This window comes from Salvelinus fontinalis, chromosome 10, assembly GCF_029448725.1.
Source record: "Salvelinus fontinalis isolate EN_2023a chromosome 10, ASM2944872v1, whole genome shotgun sequence".
NCBI classification, from domain to species: domain Eukaryota; kingdom Metazoa; phylum Chordata; class Actinopteri; order Salmoniformes; family Salmonidae; genus Salvelinus; species Salvelinus fontinalis.
Genome location: NC_074674.1, coordinates 40,051,842 through 40,077,476, shown reverse-complemented (window position 1 = coordinate 40,077,476; position 25,635 = coordinate 40,051,842). Strand labels below are relative to the sequence as shown.

The following is a 25,635-nucleotide window of genomic DNA, read 5'->3' as shown; positions in this document are numbered from 1 at the left end:
AGAGGTCCAGAGGGGGGTCATAGAGGTCCAGAGGGGGGTCGTAGAGGGTCAGAGGGGGGTCATAGAGGTCCAGAGGGGGGTCGTAGAGGGTCAGAGGGGGTCGTAGAGGTCCAGGGGGGGTCGTAGAGGGTCAGAGGGGGGTCGTAGAGGTCCAGGTGGGGTCGTAGAGGGTCAGAAGGGGTCGTAGAGGGTCAGAGGTGGGTCGTAGAGGGTCAGAGGGGGGTCGTAGAGGGTCAGAGGGGGGTCGTAGAGGGTCAGAGGGGGTCCTAGAGGTCCAGGGGGGGTCGTAGAGGGTCAGAGGGGGGTCGTAGAGGTCCAGGGGGGGTCGTAGAGGGTCAGAGGGGGGTCGTAGAGGGTCAGAGGGGGGGTCGTAGAGGTCCAGAGGGGGGGTCGTAGAGGTCCAGAGGGGGGTCGTAGAGGTCCAGAAGTGGGTCGTAGAGGTCCAGAGGGGCGGTCGTAGAGGGTCAGAGGGGGTCGTAGAGGGTCAGAGGGGGGTCGTAGAGGTCCAGAGGGGGCCGTAGAGGGTCAGAGGGGGGTCGTAGAGGTCCAGAGGGGGGTCGTAGAGGTCCAGAGGGGGTCGTAGAGGTCCAGAGGGGGGTCGTAGAGGGTCAGAGGGGGGGTCGTAGAGGGTCAGAGGGGGGTCGTAGAGGTCCAGAAGTGGGTCGTAGAGGTCCAGAAGTGGGTCGTAGAGGGTCAGAGGGGGTCGTAGAGGGTCAGAGGGGGGTCGTAGAGGGTCAGAGGGGGGTCGTAGAGGGTCAGAGGGGGGTCGTAGAGGGTCAGAGGGGGTCGTAGAGGTCCAGAGGTGCGTCGTAGAGGGTCAGAAGGGGGTCGTAGAGGGTCAGAGGGGGGTCGTAGAGGTCCAGAAGTGGGTCGTAGAGGTCCAGGGGGGGTCGTAGAGGGTCAGGGGGGGGGTCGTAGAGGTCCAGAGGGGGGGTCGTAGAGGTCCAGGGGGGGGTCGTAGAGGTCCAGAGGGGGGGTCGTAGAGGTCCAGGGGGGGGGTCGTAGAGGTCCAGAGGGGGGGTCGTAGAGGGTCAGAGGGGGTCGTAGAGGTCCAGAGGGGGGTCGTAGAGGGTCAGAGGGGGGTCGTAGAGGGTCAGAGGGGGGTCGTAGAGGTCCAGAAGTGGGTCGTAGAGGTCCAGAGGGGGTCGTAGAGGTCCAGAGGGGGGGTCGTAGAGGTCCAGAGGGGGGGTCGTAGAGGTCCAGAGGGGGGGTCGTAGAGGTCCAGAGGGGGGGTCGTAGAGGTCCAGAGGGGGTCGTAGAGGTCCAGGGGGGGTCGTAGAGGGTCAGAGGGGGTCGTAGAGGTCCAGAGGGGGGGGTCGTAGAGGTCCAGAGGGGGGTCGTAGAGGTTCAGAGGGGGGTCGTAGAGGTTCAGAGGGGGTCGTAGAGGTTCAGAGGGGGGTCGTAGAGGGTCAGAGGGGGTCGTAGAAGCGGGGTAGAAGTGAAGAGTAGTCCTACAGATCAGCTCAATAGTGTGAAAGGGGTATTTGAGTTCATTGTGTAAGACAACCTCTTCTTTCTATAGACTCTGATTCTATCCAGGTGCTTTTCTGAAGGATGGACTGACTGCCTATTAGATGAAGAAATCACACTCTGAAAGACATCAACTTCGTCCCATAACACCAGTTGAATTTATCTCCCCCCTCAGAGCAGCTCAACAACAATAAAAGATCTCTCTCTCTCTCAGCACCATAACATAACCATCACACACCCAGCGACCTTATGTACAGCATGTCATACTGTATAAAGAGAGAGAGAGCGACAAAGGGAGATGGAGAGAGAGAGAGATGGGGGGAGAGAGATGGGAGAGAGAGATGCGAGAGAGAGAGAGATGGGGAGAGAGATGGGGGAGAGAGATGGGGAGAGAGTGAGAGATGGGAGAGATTGAGAGAGAGAGAGAGAGATGGGGAGAGAGAGAGATGGGGGGAGAGAGAGATGGGGAGAGAGAGAGATGGGGAGAGAGAGAGATGGGGAGAGAGAGAGAGAGAGAGAGATGGGGGAGAGAGAGATGGGGAGAGAGAGAGAGATGGGGGAGAGAGAGAGATGGGGGGAGAGAGAGAGATGGGGGAGAGAGAGAGATGGGGGAGAGAGAGATGGGAGAGATTGAGAGATGGGGAGAGAGAGATGGGAGAGATTGAGAGATGGGGAGAGAGAGAGAGAGATGGGGGGAGAGAGAGAGAGAGAGAGATGGGGGAGAGAGAGAGAGATGGGAGAGATGGGAGAGATTGAGAGATGGGGAGAGAGAGAGAGATGGGGGAGAGCGAGAGAGATGGGGGAGAGCGAGAGAGATGGGGAGAGAGAGAGAGAGAGATGGGAGAGATTGAGAGATGGGGAGAGAGAGAGAGAGAGATGGGGGAGAGCGAGAGAGATGGGGGAGAGCGAGAGAGAGATGGGGGAGAGAGAGAGAGAGATGGGGGGAGAGAGAGAGATGGGGGGAGAGAGAGAGAGATGGGGGGAGAGCGAGAGAGATGGGGGGAGAGAGAGATGGGGGAAGAGAGAGAGATGGGAGAGATTGAGAGAGATGGGGGAGAGAGAGAGAGATGGGGGGAGAGAGAGAGATGGGGGAGAGAGAGATGGGGGAGAGAGAGAGAGATGGGGAGAGAGAGAGAGAGATGGGGGGAGAGAGAGAGATGGGGAGAGAGAGAGAGAGATGGGGGAGAGAGAGAGAGATGGGGGAGAGAGAGAGAGATGGGGGAGAGAGAGAGAGAGATGGGGGGAGAGCGAGCGAAATAGGACCAAAGTACTTGTAGGTCGACATCAAGTTGTGATGGAGGGAATTCCACAGGAGGTTTCAGAATAACTAGGAAACAGACCAACATTAAGGTATAGAGGACTGTTAGGTGGGAGAGGGGTAATATTCAGGGACTGTTCTTCGGTAGAGTAAAGAGGAGGTACATCACAAGGTTATATACTTATAGGGGGGAGTTGTGGGCACAAACCTTGCTCCACCTTTTAGTGAGGCGACTGGAGCCTTCAACAAAGCCCTTATGAGAAGAGAAGCAGAGAGGAGAAAACAGGCAGTTAACCAGTAGAGACATACTCTCCATGGTGCTCCTCTGTACACTGGGGAGCAGCTGCTGTCTCCATCAATACGTTTACATGATGGTCATGATGAGAAAATAACCTGAATGACCCAAACCAATGGTTGTGTAATATTCTCTGCACACGCAAAACACACCTCAACAATTACTCTCTATGGAACAGTAAAGCTCTGGAGAAGGAAAGCCTAGTTGTTATGGGCAGGGCACGTGCGCACCCCCCCCATCCACTCACCCACTGACCCCCCCCCCCCCCCCCCCCCCTCCCCTCCCCTCCCCCCTGTCTGTACTCACCCTGGCTGTACCATCTTCCTTCAGACTGATGATGTCCAAGTCAAAGTCTCTCCTCAGACCATCTGTCTTATTTAGGACTATATGACCTGTCAGACCATCCCACTGGGCCTGCGGAGGGGAGGAGAGAGAGGGATGATGAGAGCGGGAGAGAGATAGCGGTGGTGAGAGTGGGACAGAGATAGGGGAGAAAGAGAGAGAGGGAGGGGGGGGGTGTTGAGAGAAAAGACAGAACACTGTCATCCTTCTGTGTATCTGAGGAGTCTAATTGAAGCATTGAAAGCCAACTTTCTCTCCTGTACAGGTAAGTTGACAGGTAAGTTGACTGAGGACACATTTTCATTTACAGTAATGACCTGTGAAATAGTTATAGGGGAGAGGAGGGGGATGTATGAATGAGCCAATTGGAAGTGATGATTTGGTGGCAATGATGGTAAATCTAAATCAAATCAAACTTTATTAGTCACATGCGCCGAATACAACAGGTGTAGACCTTACTGTGAAATGCTTACTGAGAAGCCCTTAACCAACAATGCAGTTCATGAAATAGAAAAATACTTTTTTTTAAAACAAGAAATGTACATAACAATAACAGGGCTATATACAGGGGGTACCAGTACATAGTCAATGTGGAGACTATATACAGGGTGTTACGGTACAGAGTCAATGTGGAGGCTATATACAGGGGGTACCGGTACATAGTCAATGTGGAGACTATATACAGGGTGTTACGGTACAGAGTCAATGTGGAGGCTATATACAGGGGGTACCAGTACTGAGTCAATGTGGAGGCTATATACAGGGGGTACCGGTACAGAGTCAATGTGGAGGCTATATACAGGGGGTACCAGTACAGAGTCAATGTGGAGGCTATATACAGGGAGTACCGGTACAGAGTCAATGTGGAGGCTATATACAGGGGGTACCAGTACAGAGTCAATGTGGAGGCTATATACAGGGGGTACCGGTACTGAGTCAATGTGGAGGCTATATACAGGGTGTTACGGTACAAAGTCAATGTGGAGGCTATATACAGGGTGTTACGGTACAGAGTCAATGTGGAGGCTATATACAGGGTGTTATGGTACAAAGTCAATGTGGAGGCTATATACAGGGGGTACCAGTACAGAGTCAATGTGGAGGCTATATACAGGGGGTACCAGTACAGAGTCAATGTGGAGGCTATATACAGGGGGTACCAGTACAGAGTCAATGTGGAGGCTATATACAGGGGGTACCGGTACAGAGTCAATGTGGAGGCTATATACAGGGGGTACCAGTACAGAGTCAATGTGGAGGCTATATACAGGGGGTACCGGTACAGAGTCAATGTGGAGGCTATATACAGGGGGTACTGGTACAGAGTCAATGTGGAGGCTATATACAGGGGGTACCGGTACAGAGTCAATGTGGAGGCTATATACAGGGGGTACCGGTACAGAGTCAATGTGGAGGCTATATACAGGGGCTACCGGTACAGAGTCAATGTGGAGGCTATATACAGGGGGTACCAGTACAGAGTCAATGTGGAGGCTATATACAGGGGGGTACCAGTACAGAGTCAATGTGGAGGCTATATACAGGGGGGTACCAGTACAGAGTCAATGTGGAGGCTATATACAGGGGGTACCAGTACAGAGTCAATGTGGAGGCTATATACAGGGGGGTACCAGTACAGAGTCAATGTGGAGGCTATATACAGGGGGTACCGGTACTGAGTCAATGTGGAGGCTATATACAGGGGGTACCAGTACAGAGTCAATGTGGAGGCTATATACAGGGGGGTACCAGTACAGAGTCAATGTGGAGGCTATATACAGGGGGGTACCAGTACAGAGTCAATGTGGAGGCTATATACAGGGGGTACCGGTACAGAGTCAATGTGGAGGCTATACACAGGGGGTACCGGTACAGAGTCAATGTGGAGGCTATACACAGGGGCTACCGGTACAGAGTCAATGTGGAGGCTATATACAGGGGGTACCAGTACAGAGTCAATGTGGAGGCTATATACAGGGGGTACCAGTACAGAGTCAATGTGGAGGCTATACACAGGGGGTACCAGTACAGAGTCAATGTGGAGGCTATACACAGGGGCTACCGGTACAGAGTCAATGTGGAGGCTATATACAGGGGGTACCAGTACAGAGTCAATGTGGAGGCTATACACAGGGGGTACCAGTACAGAGTCAATGTGGAGGCTATATACAGGGGGTACCAGTACAGAGTCAATGTGGAGGCTATATACAGGGGGTACCAGTACAGAGTCAATGTGGAGGCTATATACAGGGGGTACCGGTACAGTGTCAATGTGGAGGCTATATACAGGGGGTACCGGTACAGAGTCAATGTGGAGGCTATATACAGGGGGTACCAGTACAGAGTCAATGTGGAGGCTATATACAGGGGGTACCGGTACAGAGTCAATGTGGAGGCTATATACAGGGGGTACCGGTACAGAATCAATGTGGAGGCTATATACAGGGGGTACCGGTACAGAGTCAATGTGGAGGCTATATACAGGGGGGTACCGGTACAGAGTCAATGTGGAGGCTATATACAGGGGGGTACCGGTACAGAGTCAATGTGGAGGCTATATACAGGGGGTACCAGTACAGAGTCAATGTGGAGGCTATATACAGGGGGTACCGGTACAGATTCAATGTGGAGGCTATATACAGGGGGTACCGGTACAGAATCAATGTGGAGGCTATATACAGGGGGTACCGGTACAGAGTCAATGTGGAGGCTATATACAGGGGGTACCGGTACAGAATCAATGTGGAGGCTATATACAGGGGGTACCGGTACAGAGTCAATGTGGAGGCTATATACAGGGGGGTACCGGTACAGAGTCAATGTGGAGGCTATATACAGGGGGTACCAGTACAGAGTCAATGTGGAGGCTATATACAGGGGGTACCGGTACAGAGTCAATGTGGAGGCTATATACAGGGGGTACCGGTACAGAATCAATGTGGAGGCTATATACAGGGGGTACCGGTACAGAGTCAATGTGGAGGCTATATACAGGGGGTACCAGTACATAGTCAATGTGGAGGCTATATACAGGGGGTACCAGTACAGAGTCAATGTGGAGGCTATATACAGGGGGTACCGGTACAGAGTCAATGTGGAGGCTATATACAGGGGGTACCAGTACAGAGTCAATGTGGAGGCTATATACAGGGGGTACCAGTACAGAGTCAATGTGGAGGCTATATACAGGGGGTACCGGTACAGAGTCAATGTGGAGGCTATATACAGGGGGTATTGGTATAGAGTCACTGTGGAGGCTATATACAGGGGCTACCGGTACAGAGTCAATGTGGAGGCTATATACAGGGGGTACCGGTACCGAGTCAATGTGGAGGCTATATACAGGTGGTACCGGTACAGAGTCAATGTGGAGGCTATATACAGGGGGTACCAGTACAGAGTCAATGTGGAGGCTATATACAGGGGGTACCGGTACAGAGTCAATGTGGAGGCTGTATACAGGGGGTACCGGTACAGAGTCAATGTGGAGGCTATATACAGGGGGTACCGGTACAGAGTCAATGTGGAGGCTATATACAGGGGGTACCAGTACAGAGTCAATGTGGAGGCTATATACAGGGGGTACCAGTACAGAGTCAATGTGGAGGCTATATACAGGGGGTACCAGTACAGAGTCAATGTGGAGGCTATATACAGGGGGTACCGGTACAGAGTCAATGTGGAGGCTATATACAGGGGGTACCGGTACTGAGTCAATGTGGAGGCTATATACAGGGGGTACCGGTACAGAGTCAATGTGGAGGCTGTATACAGGGGGTACCGGTACAGAGTCAATGTGGAGGCTATATACAGGGGGTACCGGTACAGAGTCAATGTGGAGGCTATATACAGGGGGTACCGGTACAGAATCAATGTGGAGGCTATATACAGGGGGTACCGGTACAGAATCAATGTGGAGGCTATATACAGGGGGTACCGGTACAGAGTCAATGTGGAGGCTATATACAGGGGGTACCGGTACAGAGTCAATGTGGAGGCTATATACAGGGGGTACCAGTACAGAGTCAATGTGGAGGCTATATACAGGGGGTACCGGTACAGAGTCAATGTGGAGGCTATATACAGGGGGTACCGGTAAATAGTCAATGTGGAGGCTATATACAGGTGGTACCGGTACAGAGTCAATGTGGAGGCTATATACAGGGGGTACCGGTACAGAGTCAATGTGGAGGCTATATACAGGGGGTACCAGTACATAGTCAATGTGGAGGCTATATACAGGGGGTACCGGTACAGAGTCAATGTGGAGGCTATATACAGGGGGTACCGGTACAGAGTCAATGTGGAGGCTATATACAGGGCGTACCAGTACAGAGTCAATGTGGAGGCTATATACAGGCGGTACCAGTACAGAGTCAATGTGGAGGCTATATACAGGCGGTACCAGTACAGAGTCAATGTGGAGGCTATATACAGGGGGTACCAGTACAGAGTCAATGTGGAGTCTATATACAGGGGGTACCAGTACAGAGTCAATGTGGAGGCTATATACAGGGGGTACCAGTACAGAGTCAATGTGGAGGCTATATACAAGGGGTACCAGTACAGAGTCAATGTGGAGGCTATATACAGGGGGTACCGGTACAGAGTCAATGTGGAGGCTATATACAGGGGGTACCAGTACAGAGTCAATGTGGAGACTATATACAGGGGGTACCAGTACAGAGTCAATGTGGAGGCTATATACAGGGGGTACCGGTACAGAGTCAATGTGGAGGCTATATACAGGGGGTACCGGTACAGAGTCAATGTGGAGGCTATAAACAGGGGGTACCAGTACAGAGTCAATGTGGAGGCTATATACAGGGGGTACCGGTACAGAGTCAATGTGGAGGCTATATACAGGGGGTACCGGTACAGAGTCAATGTGGAGGCTATATACAGGGGGTACCGGTACAGAGTCAATGTAGAGGCTATATACAGGGTGTTACGGTACAGAGTCAATGTGGAGGCTATATACAGGGGGTACCGGTACAGAATCAATGTGGAGGCTATATACAGGGGGTACCGGTACAGAGTCAATGTGGAGGCTATATACAGGGGGTACCAGTACATAGTCAATGTGGAGGCTATATACAGGGGGTACCAATACAGAGTCAATGTGGAGGCTATATACAGGGGGTACCGGTACAGAGTCAATGTGGAGGCTATATACAGGGGGTACCAGTACAGAGTCAATGTGGAGGCTATATACAGGGGGTACCAGTACAGAGTCAATGTGGAGGCTATATACAGGGGGTACCGGTACAGAGTCAATGTGGAGGCTATATACAGGGGGTACCGGTACAGAGTCACTGTGGAGGCTATATACAGGGGCTACCGGTACAGAGTCAATGTGGAGGCTATATACAGGGGGTACCGGTACCGAGTCAATGTGGAGGCTATATACAGGGGGTACCGGTACAGAGTCAATGTGGAGGCTATATACAGGGGGTACCAGTACAGAGTCAATGTGGAGGCTATATACAGGGGATACCGGTACAAAGTCAATGTGGAGGCTGTATACAGGGGGTACCGGTACAGAGTCAATGTGGAGGCTATATACAGGGGGTACCGGTACAGAGTCAATGTGGAGGCTGTATACAGGGGGTACCGGTACAGAGTCAATGTGGAGGCTATATACAGGGGGTACCGGTACAGAGTCAATGTGGAGGCTATAAACAGGGGGTACCAGTACAGAGTCAATGTGGAGGCTATATACAGGGGGTACCGGTACAGAGTCAATGTGGAGGCTATATACAGGGGGTACCGGTACAGAGTCAATGTGGAGGCTATATACAGGGGGTACCGGTACAGAGTCAATGTAGAGGCTATATACAGGGTGTTACGGTACAGAGTCAATGTGGAGACTATATACAGGGGGTACCGGTACAGAATCAATGTGGAGGCTATATACAGGGGGTACCGGTACAGAGTCAATGTGGAGGCTATATACAGGGGGTACCAGTACATAGTCAATGTGGAGGCTATATACAGGGGGTACCAGTACAGAGTCAATGTGGAGGCTATATACAGGGGGTACCGGTACAGAGTCAATGTGGAGGCTATATACAGGGGGTACCAGTACAGAGTCAATGTGGAGGCTATATACAGGGGGTACCAGTACAGAGTCAATGTGGAGGCTATATACAGGGGGTACCGGTACAGAGTCAATGTGGAGGCTATATACAGGGGGTACCGGTACAGAGTCACTGTGGAGGCTATATACAGGGGCTACCGGTACAGAGTCAATGTGGAGGCTATATACAGGGGGTACCGGTACCGAGTCAATGTGGAGGCTATATACAGGGGGTACCGGTACAGAGTCAATGTGGAGGCTATATACAGGGGGTACCAGTACATAGTCAATGTGGAGGCTATATACAGGGGGTACCAGTACAGAGTCAATGTGGAGGCTATATACAGGGGGTACCGGTACAGAGTCAATGTGGAGGCTATATACAGGGGGTACCAGTACAGAGTCAATGTGGAGGCTATATACAGGGGGTACCAGTACAGAGTCAATGTGGAGGCTATATACAGGGGGTACCGGTACAGAGTCAATGTGGAGGCTATATACAGGGGGTACCGGTACAGAGTCACTGTGGAGGCTATATACAGGGGCTACCGGTACAGAGTCAATGTGGAGGCTATATACAGGGGGTACCGGTACCGAGTCAATGTGGAGGCTATATACAGGGGGTACCGGTACAGAGTCAATGTGGAGGCTATATACAGGGGGTACCAGTACAGAGTCAATGTGGAGGCTATATACAGGGGATACCGGTACAAAGTCAATGTGGAGGCTGTATACAGGGGGTACCGGTACAGAGTCAATGTGGAGGCTATATACAGGGGGTACCAGTACAGAGTCAATGTGGAGGCTATATACAGGGGGTACCAGTACAGAGTCAATGTGGAGGCTATATACAGGGGGTACCAGTACAGAGTCAATGTGGAGGCTATATACAGGGGGTACCAGTACAGAGTCAATGTGGAGGCTATATACAGGGGGTACCGGTACAGAGTCAATGTGGAGGCTATATACAGGGGGTACCGGTACAGAGTCAATGTGGAGGCTATATACAGGGGGTACCGGTACAGAGTCAATGTGGAGGCTATATACAGGGGGTACCGGTACAGAATCAATGTGGAGGCTATATACAGGGGGTACCGGTACAGAATCAATGTGGAGGCTATATACAGGGGGTACCGGTACAGAGTCAATGTGGAGGCTATATACAGGGGGTACCAGTACATAGTCAATGTGGAGGCTATATACAGGGGGTACCAGTACAGAGTCAATGTGGAGGCTATATACAGGGGGTACCGGTACAGAGTCAATGTGGAGGCTATATACAGGGGGTACCGGTACAGAGTCAATGTGGAGGCTATATACAGGGGGTACCAGTACAGAGTCAATGTGGAGGCTATATACAGGGGGTACCGGTACAGAGTCAATGTGGAGGCTATATACAGGGGGTACCGGTACATAGTCAATGTGGAGGCTATATACAGGTGGTACCGGTACAGAGTCAATGTGGAGGCTATATACAGGGGGTACCGGTACAGAGTCAATGTGGAGGCTATATACAGGGGGTACCAGTACATAGTCAATGTGGAGGCTATATACAGGGGGTACCGGTACAGAGTCAATGTGGAGGCTATATACAGGGGGTACCGGTACAGAGTCAATGTGGAGGCTATATACAGGGCGTACCAGTACAGAGTCAATGTGGAGGCTATATACAGGCGGTACCAGTACAGAGTCAATGTGGAGGCTATATACAGGCGGTACCAGTACAGAGTCAATGTGGAGGCTATATACAGGGGGTACCAGTACAGAGTCAATGTGGAGTCTATATACAGGGGGTACCAGTACAGAGTCAATGTGGAGGCTATATACAGGGGGTACCAGTACAGAGTCAATGTGGAGGCTATATACAAGGGGTACCAGTACAGAGTCAATGTGGAGGCTATATACAGGGGGTACCGGTACAGAGTCAATGTGGAGGCTATATACAGGGGGTACCAGTACAGAGTCAATGTGGAGACTATATACAGGGGGTACCAGTACAGAGTCAATGTGGAGGCTATATACAGGGGGTACCGGTACAGAGTCAATGTGGAGGCTATATACAGGGGGTACCGGTACAGAGTCAATGTGGAGGCTATAAACAGGGGGTACCAGTACAGAGTCAATGTGGAGGCTATATACAGGGGGTACCGGTACAGAGTCAATGTGGAGGCTATATACAGGGGGTACCGGTACAGAGTCAATGTGGAGGCTATATACAGGGGGTACCGGTACAGAGTCAATGTAGAGGCTATATACAGGGTGTTACGGTACAGAGTCAATGTGGAGACTATATACAGGGGGTACCGGTACAGAGTCAATGTGGAGGCTATATACAGGGGGTACCGGTACAGAGTCAATGTGGAGGCTATATACAGGGGGGTACCGGTACAGAGTCAATGTGGAGGCTATATACAGGGGGTACCGGTACAGAGTCAATGTGGAGGCTATATACAGGGGGTACCGGTACAGAGTCAATGTGGAGGCTATATACAGGGGGGTACCGGTACCGAGTCAATGTGGAGGCTATATACAGGGGGTACCGGTACAGAGTCAATGTGGAGGCTATATACAGGGGGTACCGGTTAGTCGGGGTAATTTGTAGAGTGACTATGCATAGATAATAAACAGCGAGTAGCTGCAGCATAAAAACAAAGGGGAGGGGAGGGTCAATGTAAATAGTCCGGGTGGTCATTTGATTAGATGTTAAGGAGTCTTATGGCTTTGGATAGAAGCTGTTAAGAAGCATCTTGGACCTAGAATTGGCGCTCCGGTACCGCTTGCCGTGCGGTAGCAGAGAGAACAGTCTATGATTAGGGTGGCTGGAGTCTTTGACAATTTTTTGGGCATTCATCTGACACCGCCTAGTATATACAGTCGGAAATTTACATACACCTTACAGCCAAATACATTTATACTCAGTTTCCACAATTCCTGACATTTAATCCTAGTAAAAATTCCCTGTCTTAGGTCAGTTAGGATCACCACTTTATTTTAAGAATGTGAAATGTCAGAATAATAGTAGAGGGAATGATTTCCCTTTTATTTCTTTCATCACATTCCCAGTGGGTCAGAATCTTACATACATTCAATTAGTATTTGGTAGCATTGGCTTTAAATTGTTTAACTTGGGTCAAACGTTTCGGGTAGCCTTCCACAAGCTGCCCACAATAAGTTGGGTGAATTTTGTCCCATTCCTCCTGACAGAGCTTGTGTAACTGAGTCAGGTTTGTAGGCCTCCTTGCTCGCACACGCTTTTTCAGTTCTGCCCACACATTTTCTATAGGATTGAGGTCAGGGCTTTGTGATGGCCACTCCAATAACTTGACTTTGTTGTCCTTAAGCCATTTTGCCACAACTTTGGAAGTATGCTTGGGGTAATTGTCCGTTTGGAAGACCCATTTGCAACCAAGCTTTAACTTCCTGACTGATGTCTTTTGAGATGTTGCTTCAATATATCCACATAATTTTCCAGCCTCATGATGCCATCTATTTTGTGAAGTGCACCAGTCCCTCTTGCAGCAAAGCACCCCCATAACATGATGCTGCCACCCCCATACTTCACGGTTGGGATGGTGTTCTCGGGCTTGCAAGCATCCCCCCTTTTTCCTACAAACATAACAATGGTCATTATGGTCAAACAGTTCTATTTTTGTTTCATCAGACCAGAGGACATTTCTCCAAAAAGTACGATTTTTGTCCTCATATGCAGTTGCAAACCGTAGTCTGGCTTTTTTATGGCGGTTTTGGAGCAGTGGCTTCTTCCTTTCTGAGCGGACTTACAGGTTATGTCGATATAGGACTCGTTTTACTGTGGATATAGATACTTTTGTACCCGTTTCCTCCAGCATCTTCACAAGGTCCTTTTGCTGATGTTCTGGGATTGATTTGCACTTTTCGCACCAAAGTACGTCCATCTCTAGGAGACAGAACGCGTCTCCTTCCTGAGCGGTATGACGGCTGCGTGGTCCCATGGTGTTTATACTTGCGTACTATTGTTTGTACAGATGAACGTGGTACCTTCAGGCTTTTGGAAAAGTTAGAATTTTTTTTATTGAGGTCTTGGCTGATTTCTTTAGATTTTTCCATGATGTCAAGCTAAGAGGCACTGCGTTTGAAGGTAGGCCTTGAAATACATCCACAGGTACACCTCCAATTTACTGAAATTATGCCAATTAGCCTATCAGAAGCTTCTAAAGCCATGACATCATTTTCTAGAATTTCCCAAGCTGTTTAAAGGCAGTCAACTTAGTGTATGTAAACTTCTGACCCACTGGAATTGTGATACGGTGAATTATAAGTGAAACAATCTGTCTGTAAACAATTGTTGGAAAGATGACTTGTGTCATGCACAAAGTAGATGTCCTAACCGACTTGCCAAAACTATAGTTTGTTAACAAGAAATTTGTGGAGTGGTTGAAAAACAAGTTTTAATGACTCCAATCTACGTGTATGTAAACTTCCGACTTCAACTGTAGGTCCTGAATGCCCCAGTGATGTACTGGGCCATATGCACTACCCTCTGTAGCGCCTTACGGTCAGATGCCGAGCAGTTGCCATACCCGGCGGTGATGCAACCGGTCAGGATGCTCTCGATGGTGCAGCTGTAAAACGTTTTGAGGATCTGAGGACCCACGCCAAATCTTTTCAGTGTCCTAAGGGGGAACGGGTGTTGTAGTGCCCTCTTCACAACTGTCTTGGTGTGTTTGGACCATGATAGTTTGTTTTGTGATGTGGACACCAAGGAACTTGAAACTCTCGACCCGCTCCACTACAGGCCCGTCGATGTTAATGGGGGCCTGTTCGGCCCTCCTTTTCCTGTAGTCCACGATCAGCTCCTTTGTCTTGATCACATTGAGGGAGAGGTTGTTGTCCTGGCACCACACTGCCAGTTCTCTGACCTCCTCACTATTGGCTGTCTTGCTGTTGTCGGTAATCAGGCCTACCACTGTTGTGTCGTAAGCAAACTTAATGATGGTGTTGGAGTCGTGCTTAGCCACGCAGTTGTGGGTGAACAGGGAGTACAGGAGGGGACTAAGCACGCACCCCTGAAGGGCCCCCGTGTTGAGGATCGGTGTGGCAGATGTGTTGTTGCCTACCCTTACCACTTGGGGGTGGCCAGGATCCAGTTGCAGAGGGAGGTGTTTAGTCCCAGGGTCCTTAGCTTAATGATGAGCTTTGAGGGCACTATGGTGTTGAACGCTGAGCTGCGGTCAATGAACAGCATTCTCACACAGGTGTTATTTTTGTCCAGGTGGGACAGGGCAGTGTGGAGTGCAATAGAGATTGCATCATCTGTGGATCTGTTCGTGCAGTATGCAAATTGGAGTGGGTCTTGGGATTCTAGGATAATGGTGTTGATGTGAGCCATGATCAGCCTTTCAAAGCACTTCATGGCTACAGACGTGAGTGCTACGGGTCGGTAGTCATTTAGGCAGGTTACCTTGGCATTATTGGGCACAGGGACGATACTATGGTGGTCTGTTTGAAACATGTTGCTATTACAGACTCTGTCAGGGAGAGGTTGATAATGTCAGTGAAGACACTTGCCAGTTGGTCCGCACATGCTTTGAGTACACGTCCTGGTAATCCGTCTGGCCCCGCGGATTTGTGAATGTTGACCTGTTTATAAATGGTCTTGTTCACATCGGAGAGCATTGATCACATAGTCGTCCGGAACAGCTGGTGCTCTCATGCATGCTTCATTGTTGCTTTCATTGAAGCGAGCATAATACCACCCGGGTCGTGTTTCAATCGTAATGAAATCAGACCTTTCATGTAGACTTGATTGTGTGTTTGAGGATAATTGTCTTGCTGCATGACCCACCTACGCTTTCTCATCTTCAGCTCACAGACGGATGGGCCTGACATTCTCCTGTCTCTGATACAGAGCAGAATTCAGGGTTCCTTCAATAAGACAAATGATCCAGGTCTTGAGGCAGCAAATCATCACACTACCACCACCGTTGGTATGCGGTTCTTAATGTAAAACCTATCATCTCGTTCAAAAAGGTTTGAAACATCTCCTCAAATAGTCTTGATGATCATCCAGGTTCTTCTTCAACTTTTTGGGGGGGGGGGACGAGATTGGTCCCATTATGTCTGGCGAAAACCTAACAGTTTTCTCACAGCCATTAAACTCCATAGCTGTTGCTTAAAAAAGATACCTATACAATGTCTGATTTGTTATTGATAACCAATCGCTGACCTTCTTCATGAGGCTTTTTTTTTTTTTAAAGTTGTAGTTGAATCTGTGTTTGACATTTAAATGATTGAATTGGACCTTACAGATGTATGTGTGGGGGACAGGGAAAGTAATAAAAAAATCATTAATTCCTACAGTGAGTGAGTCAGTGTGTGTGTAACTACATGATTCCATATGTGTTATTTTATAGTTTTGATGTCTTCACTTTTATTCTACAATGTAGAAAATAGTAAACATAAAGAAAAACCCTGGAATGTGTAGGTGTGTCCATACTTTAGACTGGTACTGTATATTATACATAATGTCGGATTCATCACTCCAGAGAACACGTTTCCACTGAGTCCAATGGTGGCGAGCTTTACACCACTCCAGCTGACCGAGGGTATACAGGGGATATTTTTGGGGGGGAGAGAGAGAGAGATATTATCTTTAAAAAAAAGAGAGGTCTTTGGAGGCCTGGAAACACTATCCCCACCCCTCCATCCACTCTTTCCTCCACCCCCCCCATCCACTCTTTCCTCCACTCCCCACCCCTCCATCCACTCTTTCCTCCACCCCCCCCATCCACTCTTTCCTCCACTCCCCACCCCTCCATCCACTCTTTCCTCCACCCCCCCCATCCACTCTTTCCTCCACTCCCCACCCCTCCATCCACTCTTTCCTCCACCCCCCCCATCCACTATTTCCTCCACTCCCCACCCCTCCATCCACTCTTTCCTCCACCCCCCCCATCCACTCTTTCCTCCACCCCCCACCCCCCATCCACTCTTTCCTCCACCACCCCCCATCCACTCCCCACCCCTCCATCCACTCTTTCCTCCACTCCCCACCCCCCCATCCACTCTTTCCTCCACTCCCCACCCCCCATCCACTCTTTTCTCCACTCCCCTACCCCCCCGATCCACTCTTTTCTCCACTCCCCACCCCCCCGATCCACTCTTTCCTCCACTCCCCACCCCCCCATCCACTCTTTCCTCCACTCCCCACCCCCCATCCACTCTTTCCTCCCCTCCCCACCCCCCATCCATTCTTTCCTCCACTCCCCACCCCCCATCCACTCTTTCCTCCACTCCCCACCCCCCATCCACTCTTTCCTCCACTCCCCACCCCCCAGATCCACTTTTTCCTCCACTCCCCACCCCCCATCCATTCTTTCCTCCACTCCCCACCCCCCAGATCCACTCTTTCCTCCACTCCCCACCCCCCAGATCCACTCTTTTCTCCACTCCCCACCCCCCCATCCACTCTTTCCTCCACTCCCCACCCCCAATCCACTCTTTCCTCCACCCCCCACCCCCCAGATCCACTCTTTCCTCCACTCCCCACCCCCCCATCCACTCTTTTCTCCACTCCCCACTCCCCACCCCTCCCCCCATCCACTCTTTCCTCCACTCTCTCCATTCCAGGCAAATCATCACAAGTGGATTTAAGACTTAAAAGATCAGAGCGTTTCTCGTGCTTCAAAGGACTCAATTCTGTTAGTATGCAGGCAGACGGGGAATAAATATATATATATTTTTAAACGCATTAATCCATATTTCTTGAGGGGTTGAGATGGTAAACTGTTGAGATGGGAGAAAAAACGTAGAATAAAGTATGTCCTCTTCGCTCTGTCTCAGGCACTTCAGAACCTTTAGAGGTGTTTCTGAAAAGTGGTATTTTAAATTAACATCTCAAAAGGAAAAGCTTGACAGCTCTACAAAGTAGAAATGTGATTCATATTTGGGCCAGAGTACAGGACTCTCATCTTTGAATGAGCTCACGAAGGGACAGGGTCTGTATCTTTGTTGTAACCCTTAGCGTGAATGATTCTTCTATGAATGTTCATGACATACCTAAAGCCTGATTCACACACAATGGGCTAACTGTATACAATTTGAGTTATTTGGAAACCCATTAATGGGTAAATATTGGACAGAACACACGCTAAGTTCTTTTGGCAGAACCAAATTGGGTTGCGTGTATGTGGGATTAATTCAACCATCAGTTCGGTTAATTTAATCATCATGCTGGATTGACCTAGCATCTAATCTAATCTAATCCTTAGGTCATTTTCAGGAGGCGTGATTTATTAGGGGGCATGGCTTTCTGATAGATCATATTGGCCACTCGTGATCGTAAATGTCCTTCCTGTTCATCATTTAAGTTTACATCATTTTATTGGTGATTTTTTTTTTGGGGCATTCCAGAAAATTTAAATGATTTATTACAAATTATAATATGGTGGACCATTTTATTACATCATAAGTTATACAATGGCACGCACGCATGGACACACACACACGCATGGACACACACACACACGTAAGGTTGTAAAACAGCGTAGACGTCACGGTGTTAATACCACTCAGTCAGAAGAGTTTGTTGGAGACAAACTATAAGAAACTCAATCATGCAATTTAGTAGACACATGTTTATCTTTAATTATATGTACAACATGTATCTTTCAAAGTTTTATGATGAGTATTTCTGTATTTCACGTTGCTCTCTGTAATTATTCTGGCTATTTTGGAGACATTTCTGAACATGGCGCCAATGTAAAACCACGATTTGTGGATATAAATATGCACATAATCGAACAAAACATAAATGTATTGTATAACATGATGTCATATGACTGTCATCTGATGAAGTTGTTCAAAGGTTAGTGATTCATTTTATCTCTATTTGTGGGTTTTGTGAAAGCTATCTTTTCTGTGAAAAAATGGCGGTGTGTTTTTGGATATTGTGGTGAGCGAACATAAATATATGTTGTGTTTTCGCTGTAAAACATTTTAAAAATCGAACATGTTGGCTGGATTCACAAGATGTTTATCTTTAATTATATGTACAAAGTAGGCAGCAGCTACTCTTACTGGGGTTTATTATGGATCCCCATTCGTTCCTGTCAAGGCAGCAGCTACTCTTACTGGGGTTTATTATGGATCCCCATTAGTTCCTGCCAAGGCTGCAGCTACTCTTCCTGGTGTTTATTATGGATCCCCATTAGTTCCTGCCAAGGCAGCAGCTACTCTTCCTGGGGTTTATTATGGATCCCCATTAGTTTCTGCCAAGGCAGCAGCTACTCTTCCTGGGGTTTATTATGGATCCCCATTAGTTCCTGCCAAGGCAGCAGCTACTCTTCCTGGGGTTTATTATGGATCCCCATTAGTTCCTGTCAAGGCAGCAGCTACTCTTCCTGGGGTTTATTATGGATCCCCATTAGTTCCTGCCAAGGCAGCAGCTACTCTTCCTGGGGTTTATTATGGGTCCCCATTAGTTCCTGTCAAGGCAGCAGCTACTCCTCCTGGGGTTTATTATGGGTCCCATTAGTTCCTGTCAAGGCAGCAGCTACTCTTCCTGGGGTTTATTATGGATCCCCATTAGTTCCTGCCAAGGCAGCAGCTACTCTTCCTGGGGTTTATTATTGATCCCCATTAGTTCCTGCCAAGGCAGCAGCTACTCTTCCTGGGGTTTATTATTGATCCCCATTAGTTCCTGCTAAGGCAGCAGCTACTCTTCCTGGGGTTTATTATGGATCCCCATTAGTTCCTGCCAAGACAGCAGCTACTCTTCCTGGGGTTTATTATGGATCCCCATTAGTTTCTGCCAAGGCAGCAGCTACTCTTCCTGGCTCTACACCATTAGAGCGAGACCAGCTGCACTTGGCCCGCGACTGGAAAACGCTAGCTGACATTGGCCTGCAACTTGTGTTTCCTCCGGAGATCGCAACCACCACCCTAAGACCTGACATGGTGCTCTGGTCCCGTTCGCTCAAGAAGGTCTTCATCATTGAGCTCACAGTACCCTGGGAGGACTCAGTAGATGAGGCTTATGAGCGAAAACATCTGCACTATGCCGATCTAGCTGCCGAAGCACGGCATCATGGCTGGAACACAGAAGTCCGACCAGTGGAGGTGGGCTGCAGAGGTTTTGTGGCAACATCTAAAACCAGACTGCTTAGAGACCTGGGAATTAAGGGCCAGAGCCAGCGTTCGGCATCAAAGCTGTATCAGAGGCGGCAGAAGGCAGCAGTCAATGGCTCTGGATGAAGAGGAAAGACCCCAGCTGGGCCCCGAAGTGAGAGGGCCAGGAGGTATGCGGTCAACAATGCTTGACTCAGGGAGGAAGACGCCCCTGCCATGCATAGTCCCATGGGATGGTGGCTATCAACAACAAGGCAACTCCTATGACTAATTGGGAATGGGGCGCAAGCGTAGGATTGATCACCCTGTCGCTGGCCGCCTTTGGGGAGGGTGTATAGTGTGAAAGGCCGAAACACCCTAGGAACCAAAGGTACACTACTGACGATGCGCTCCCCAAATTTCACCAGTCTCACTGTTCATGAACTCTTGGAAGTGCTTGCACAAAGGATAGTAACATCTCATCCTGTGTTCTTGGAATCCTGGGGTCCAGCAACATTAAGGCAGTTATATACAGTTTAAAATATTACATGACATTTCATAACACTTTACCCAACACATTTAGTGTGTTCCCTCAGGCCACTACTGCACGATCACATATCTACAATACAACATCCATGTGTGCATGTGTCTGTGCCTGTGTTTGTGTCTCTTCACAGTCCCCGCTGTTCCATAAGGTGTATTTTATATATATATATTTCATCTGATTCTACTGCTTGCATCAGTTACGTGATGTGGAATAGAGTTCCATTTAGTCATGGCTCTATGTACATTTACATTTACATTTTAGTCATTTAGCAGACGCTCTTATCCAGAGCGACTTATAGTAGAGTGCATACATTTTATTACATTTGTACATACTGAGACAAGGATATCCCTACCGGCCAAACCCTCCCTAACCCGGACGACGCTATGCCAATTGTGCGTCGCCCCACGGACCTCCCGGTTGCAGCCGGCTGCGACAGAGCCTGGGCGCGACCCCAGCCCAACCTGGGCGCGAACCCAGAGACTCTGGTGGCGCAGCTAGCACTGCGATGCAGTGCCCTAGACCACTGCGCCACCCGGGAGACGTAGTACTGTGCGCCTCCCATAGTCTGTTCTGGACTTGGGAATTGTGAAGAGACCTCTGGTGGCATGTCTTGTGGGGTATGCAATGGGAGTCTGAGCTGTGTGCCAGTAGTTTAAACAGACAGCTCGGTTTATTCAGCATGTCAACACTTCTTACAAATACAAGTAGTGATGAAGTCAATCTCTCCTCCACTTTGAGCCATGAGAGATTGACATGCATGCCATTAATGTTAGCTCCGCGTGTACATCTAAGCAGTGCTGCCCTGTTCTGAACCAATTGTAATTTTCCTAAGTTCCTCTTTGTGGCACCTGACCACATGACTGAACAGTAGTCCAGGTGTGATAAAACTAGGGCCTGTAGGACCTGCCTTGTTGATAGTGTTGTTCAGAAGGCAGAGCAGCTCTTTATTATTGACAAACATATTTTGACCACGACGGTTTACTATCCAGGATTACTCAGAAGAAGTTTAGTCACCTCAGCTTGCTCAATTTCCACATAATTTAATACAACATTTAGTTGTTTAGGGTTTTGTTAATGATTTGTCCCACATACAATGCTTTTAGTTATATAAATATTTAGGACTAACTTATTTCTTGCCACCCATTCGGAAACTAACTGCAGCTCTTAAGTGTTAGAGTCATTTCAGTCTCTGTAGTAGCTGACGTGTTTAGTGTTGAGTCATCCACATATATAGACACACAGGCTTTACTCAGAGCCAGTGGCATGTCACTAGTAAAGATTAAAAATATGTAAGGGGCCTAGACAGCTGCCCTGGGGAATGCCTGATTCTATCTGGATTATATTGGAGAGGCTTCCATTAAAGTACACCCTCTGTGTTCTGTTAGACAGGTCACTCTTTATCAACATTATAGCAGAGGGTGTAAAGCCATAACACATTTTTACATCGGCAGACTATGATAGATAATGTCAAAAGCCACACTGAAGTCTATCAAAACAGCTCCCACAATATTTTTATCATCAATTTCTCTCAGCCAATAATCAGTAATTTGTGTAAGTGCTGTGCTTGTTGAATGTCCTTCCCTATAAGTGTGCTGAAAGTCTGTTGCCAATTTGTTTACAGTAAAACAGCATTGTATCTGGTCAAACACCATTTTTTCCCAGAAGTTTACTAAGTGTTGGTAACAGGCTGATTGGTGGGCTGTTTGAGCCAGTAACTGGGGCTTTACTATTCTTGGGTATCTGAATGACTTTAGCTTCCCTCCAGGCCTGAGGGCACACACACTTTCTAGTAGGCTTACATTTAAAATATAGCAAATAAAGAGTGGCAATATCGTCCGCTATTATCCTCAGAAATTTTCCATTAAATTTGTCAGACCCCTTTGGCTTGTCATTGTTGATTTACAACAAAACTTCTTCCACACTCACTTTATGGAATTCAAAATTACAATGCTTATCTTTCATTGGCCAGTTATACTTGAATGTGTAGTGTCAGCATTAGTTGCTGGCATTTGCCTTTTGCCCAAAATTTAATTGTAGGTGCTCCAAAGCTTTTTACTATCATTCTTTATGCCATTTATCTTTGTTTTATAGGTTAGTTTCTTCTTGTTTTTATAGAGTTTATTCACACGATTTCTCAATTTGCAGTTCGTTTGCCAATCGGATTTGGATACTGCTTTAAAGCACATTTCTGCAGCATTAGTAAAGATGTGATCAATACATGTTGATGATTTCATTCCTGTGCTGTTTGTAACTACCCTGGTAGGTTGATTGATAACCTGAACCAGGTTGCTGGCACTGGTTACAGTTTGAAGCTTTTTCTTGAGTGGGCAGCTTGATGAAAGCCAGTCAAATCACCCAGGAAATATACCTCTGTTAATATCACATAGAATATCAAGCATTTCACACATGTTAGCACTTGGTGGTCTATAGCAGTTTCCCACCAGAATGGGCTTCAGGTGAGGCAGATGAACCTGTAGCCATATTACTTCAACAGTATTTAACATGAGATCCTCTCTAAGCTTTACAGGAATGTGGTTCTGAATATAAACAGCAACACCTCCACCTTTGGCATTTGTCTTTTCTGTAAATGTTATACCCATGTATTGCTACCACTGTATCATCAAATATATTATCTAAGTGAGTTTCAGAGATAGTTAGAATATGAATGTCATCTGTTACTAGCAAATTATTGACTTCATGAACTTTGTTTCTTAACTTCTTATGGCTGAAGGGGCAGTATTGAGTAGCTTGGATGAAAGGTGCCCATATCAAACGGCCTGCTCCTCAGTCATAGTTGCTAATATTTGCATATTATTATTAGTATTGGATAGAAAACACTCTAAAGTTTCTAAAACTTTTTGAATTATGTCTGTGAGATTAACAGAACTCATATTGGCAGGCATAATCCTGAGTTGAAATCAAAACAGGAAGTCAGAAATCTGAGCTTGTATGTATTCACCAGAGTCCCTAATGAAATCCCCTTGAGATATGAATGATTGTGATTGCCTAGGGGTTCCACTAGATGTCAACCATCAATAGAAATTATAATGAGACTTCTATGATGTTGTGGGAGAGAATGATAGCAGAATCAGTCAGGTGTCCATCAAGCAGCCATTTTCTGATCATGCTTTTTCCTCATGGTACTCACTTGCGTTCCATTGCTCACGAAGACAAGAAAGAATACTCCGGTTGGAACTTTATTGAAGCTATATGTTAAAAACATCCTAATGATTGATTCTGTACTTAGTTTGAAATGTTTCTTCGACCGGTAATATCACTTTTTGAAGTTTTTGTCCGATATAACGCTGACCAGAATTAGCGTTTGGATATGTAAACCAGACGCGCTAACAAAAGAAGGTATTTGGACATAAATAATGGATTTTTTCTAACAAAACAAACATTTATTGTGGACCTGGGATTCCTGGTGTGCTTTCTGATGAGGATCATCAAAGGTAAGGGAATATTTATCATATATTTTCTTGTTTATGTTGACGCCATCTTTGCGGCTGTGGTGTTTTGCTTTTGAGCGCCGTCTCAGATTATAGCGTGGGTTTCTTTTTCCGTAAAGTTTTTTTCGTAATCTGACACAGCGGTTGCATTAAGGAGAGGTATATCTATAATTCCATGTGTATAACTTGTATTATCATCTATATTTATGAGTATTTCTGTTGAAACGATGTGGCTATGCAAAGTCACGAGCTGGGCTTGGGTCATTGATAAGTCATTGTCTCAACGCAGCCTTATAATGCTGTGAAAGGATCCAGGAACTCCAGGATCCAGGTGGTGGAGGTGTGTGTCTCTTTGTTAACAACAGCTGGTGGGCGATCTCTAATGTTAAAGAAGTCTCGAGTTTGAGCTCGTCGTAGTTAGAATACTTCATGAAGAACATCTCTATTTTTCATAGCAGTTTATTTACTAGGATGTGAACATTTAAATGTTAAAACATTTAAACAAAGTTGGGATCCTTAGAAGTAGAAAATATTTCACATTCATCACTCTCTCTACTCCGCCTGTCTGCTTCCCTTTCTATTGGTCTTGATTTGAGCTAACGCTAGTGAAGTACAACATTGCATTAAATCATCAACCGGGTTTGCCCGAAGCTGTCGCTAGAGAACATGCAACATTAATTAGCCTATTGCGGGCCCTCAAAGAGTTTCCCGCGCCAGTGAGCTGAGGATATACAGCCGTTTATTGTAACGACGTTCCCACTGGATATATGCAGTCATCAGATCATGATGTTCTGCTCTTTCACAATGAAGGTGAAACAATTACTGAGAAGCTCAGCTTATTAGTGCTGGACGTGGTGAGTTATGACCATCAGAAATCAGGCATTTTCTTACTTTTTCATGCAATAGACCAGGTAGGCCTACTTCCTGTGTGTGGTCTGCCTACTTCCTGTGTGTGGTCTGCCTCAACGTTATCAGGACAGAGAAACTAGACATGCTCATTGCTCACATGGAGCACTATAAACAAAAGACAATGACATTTTTGTTGTTTGTTGACAAAACTCATAATGGTTATGAAATAAAATGTTTACTAACCTCTTTGAAAAGGTTCATGAAGCGCGGTCCAAAGCGCCAGGGTTTGTGTCGGTGACACTGCAGGGAGCTGACCGTCATCTGAGTGGCTCGCTGTGACGCCACGGCAACCATGAAAACCGCGTCATACATCAACGCCGCCTCCGTCTGGAACCAGGAACACATGGAGGTGAGAGGTCAAAACATGACATAGTTAGGGTTAGGGTTAAAACATCCGTCTGGAACCAGGAACACATGGAGGTGAGAGGTCAAAACATGACATAGTTAGGGTTAGGGTTAAAACATGACATTATTTAGGTTAGTTAGGGTTAGTTACATTCATTATTTAGGTTAGTTATGGTTAAAACATTACATAAATTATTTAGGTTAGTTAGGGTTAAAACATGAATTATTTAGGATAGTTACATTACATTAATAATTTCAGTTAGTTAGGGGCTTTGGCATATGTTACATTAAAATCACAGATTTAATCACATTTTTCCAAATCCAAACGTGTGCGTGTGTGTGTGCATGTTTGTGTGTGTGCGTGTGTTTGCATGTGTGAGTTCGTACGTGCATGCCTACATACGTTCATTAGTGTGTGTGTGCGTGCGCATGCGTGTGTGTGTGTGTGTGTGTGTGTGTGTGTGTGTGTGTGTGTGTGTGTGTGTGTGTGTGTGTTCTAACCGTCATAACTCCATCCATTAATCCACTCTCATGTTTAGGTGGAGCCTGAAGCCTCTCCAGAGACCACTTCTCCATGGTGGAAGCTACATACGGGTCGTCTATATTCAACAGCCTGAAACCTGTCATATTCACCCCACTGTAGCGGTATGGCTCCAGGTCTAACGCAAACAGATCCTAGAGAGGGACGGGTGGGGGAGAGACGGAGAGGGACGGGCAGAGGAGAGACGGAGAGGGACGGGCAGAGGAGAGACGGAGAGGGACGGGCAGAGGAGAGACAGAGAGGGACGGGTGGGGGAGAGACGGAGAGGGACGGGCGGGGGAGAGACGGAGAGGGACGGGCGGGGGAGAGACGGA

The 25,635-nt window shown here is 47.7% G+C and overlaps 1 protein-coding gene across 1 annotated transcript in view; it reads right to left on the bottom strand.

Moving 5' to 3' along the window:
• grik1a (glutamate receptor, ionotropic, kainate 1a) overlaps positions 1–25,635 on the bottom strand; it is a 101,030-nt gene that overhangs the window by 38,699 nt on the left and 36,696 nt on the right. Inside the window, exons 7-9 of the mRNA XM_055936809.1 lie at positions 25,282–25,455; positions 24,619–24,762; positions 3,330–3,437 (exon numbers count right to left, since the gene is read on the bottom strand). Of these exons, the coding sequence (XP_055792784.1) occupies positions 3,330–3,437; positions 24,619–24,762; positions 25,282–25,455 (426 nt within the window). The remainder of the gene's footprint in view (positions 1–3,329; positions 3,438–24,618; positions 24,763–25,281; positions 25,456–25,635) is intronic.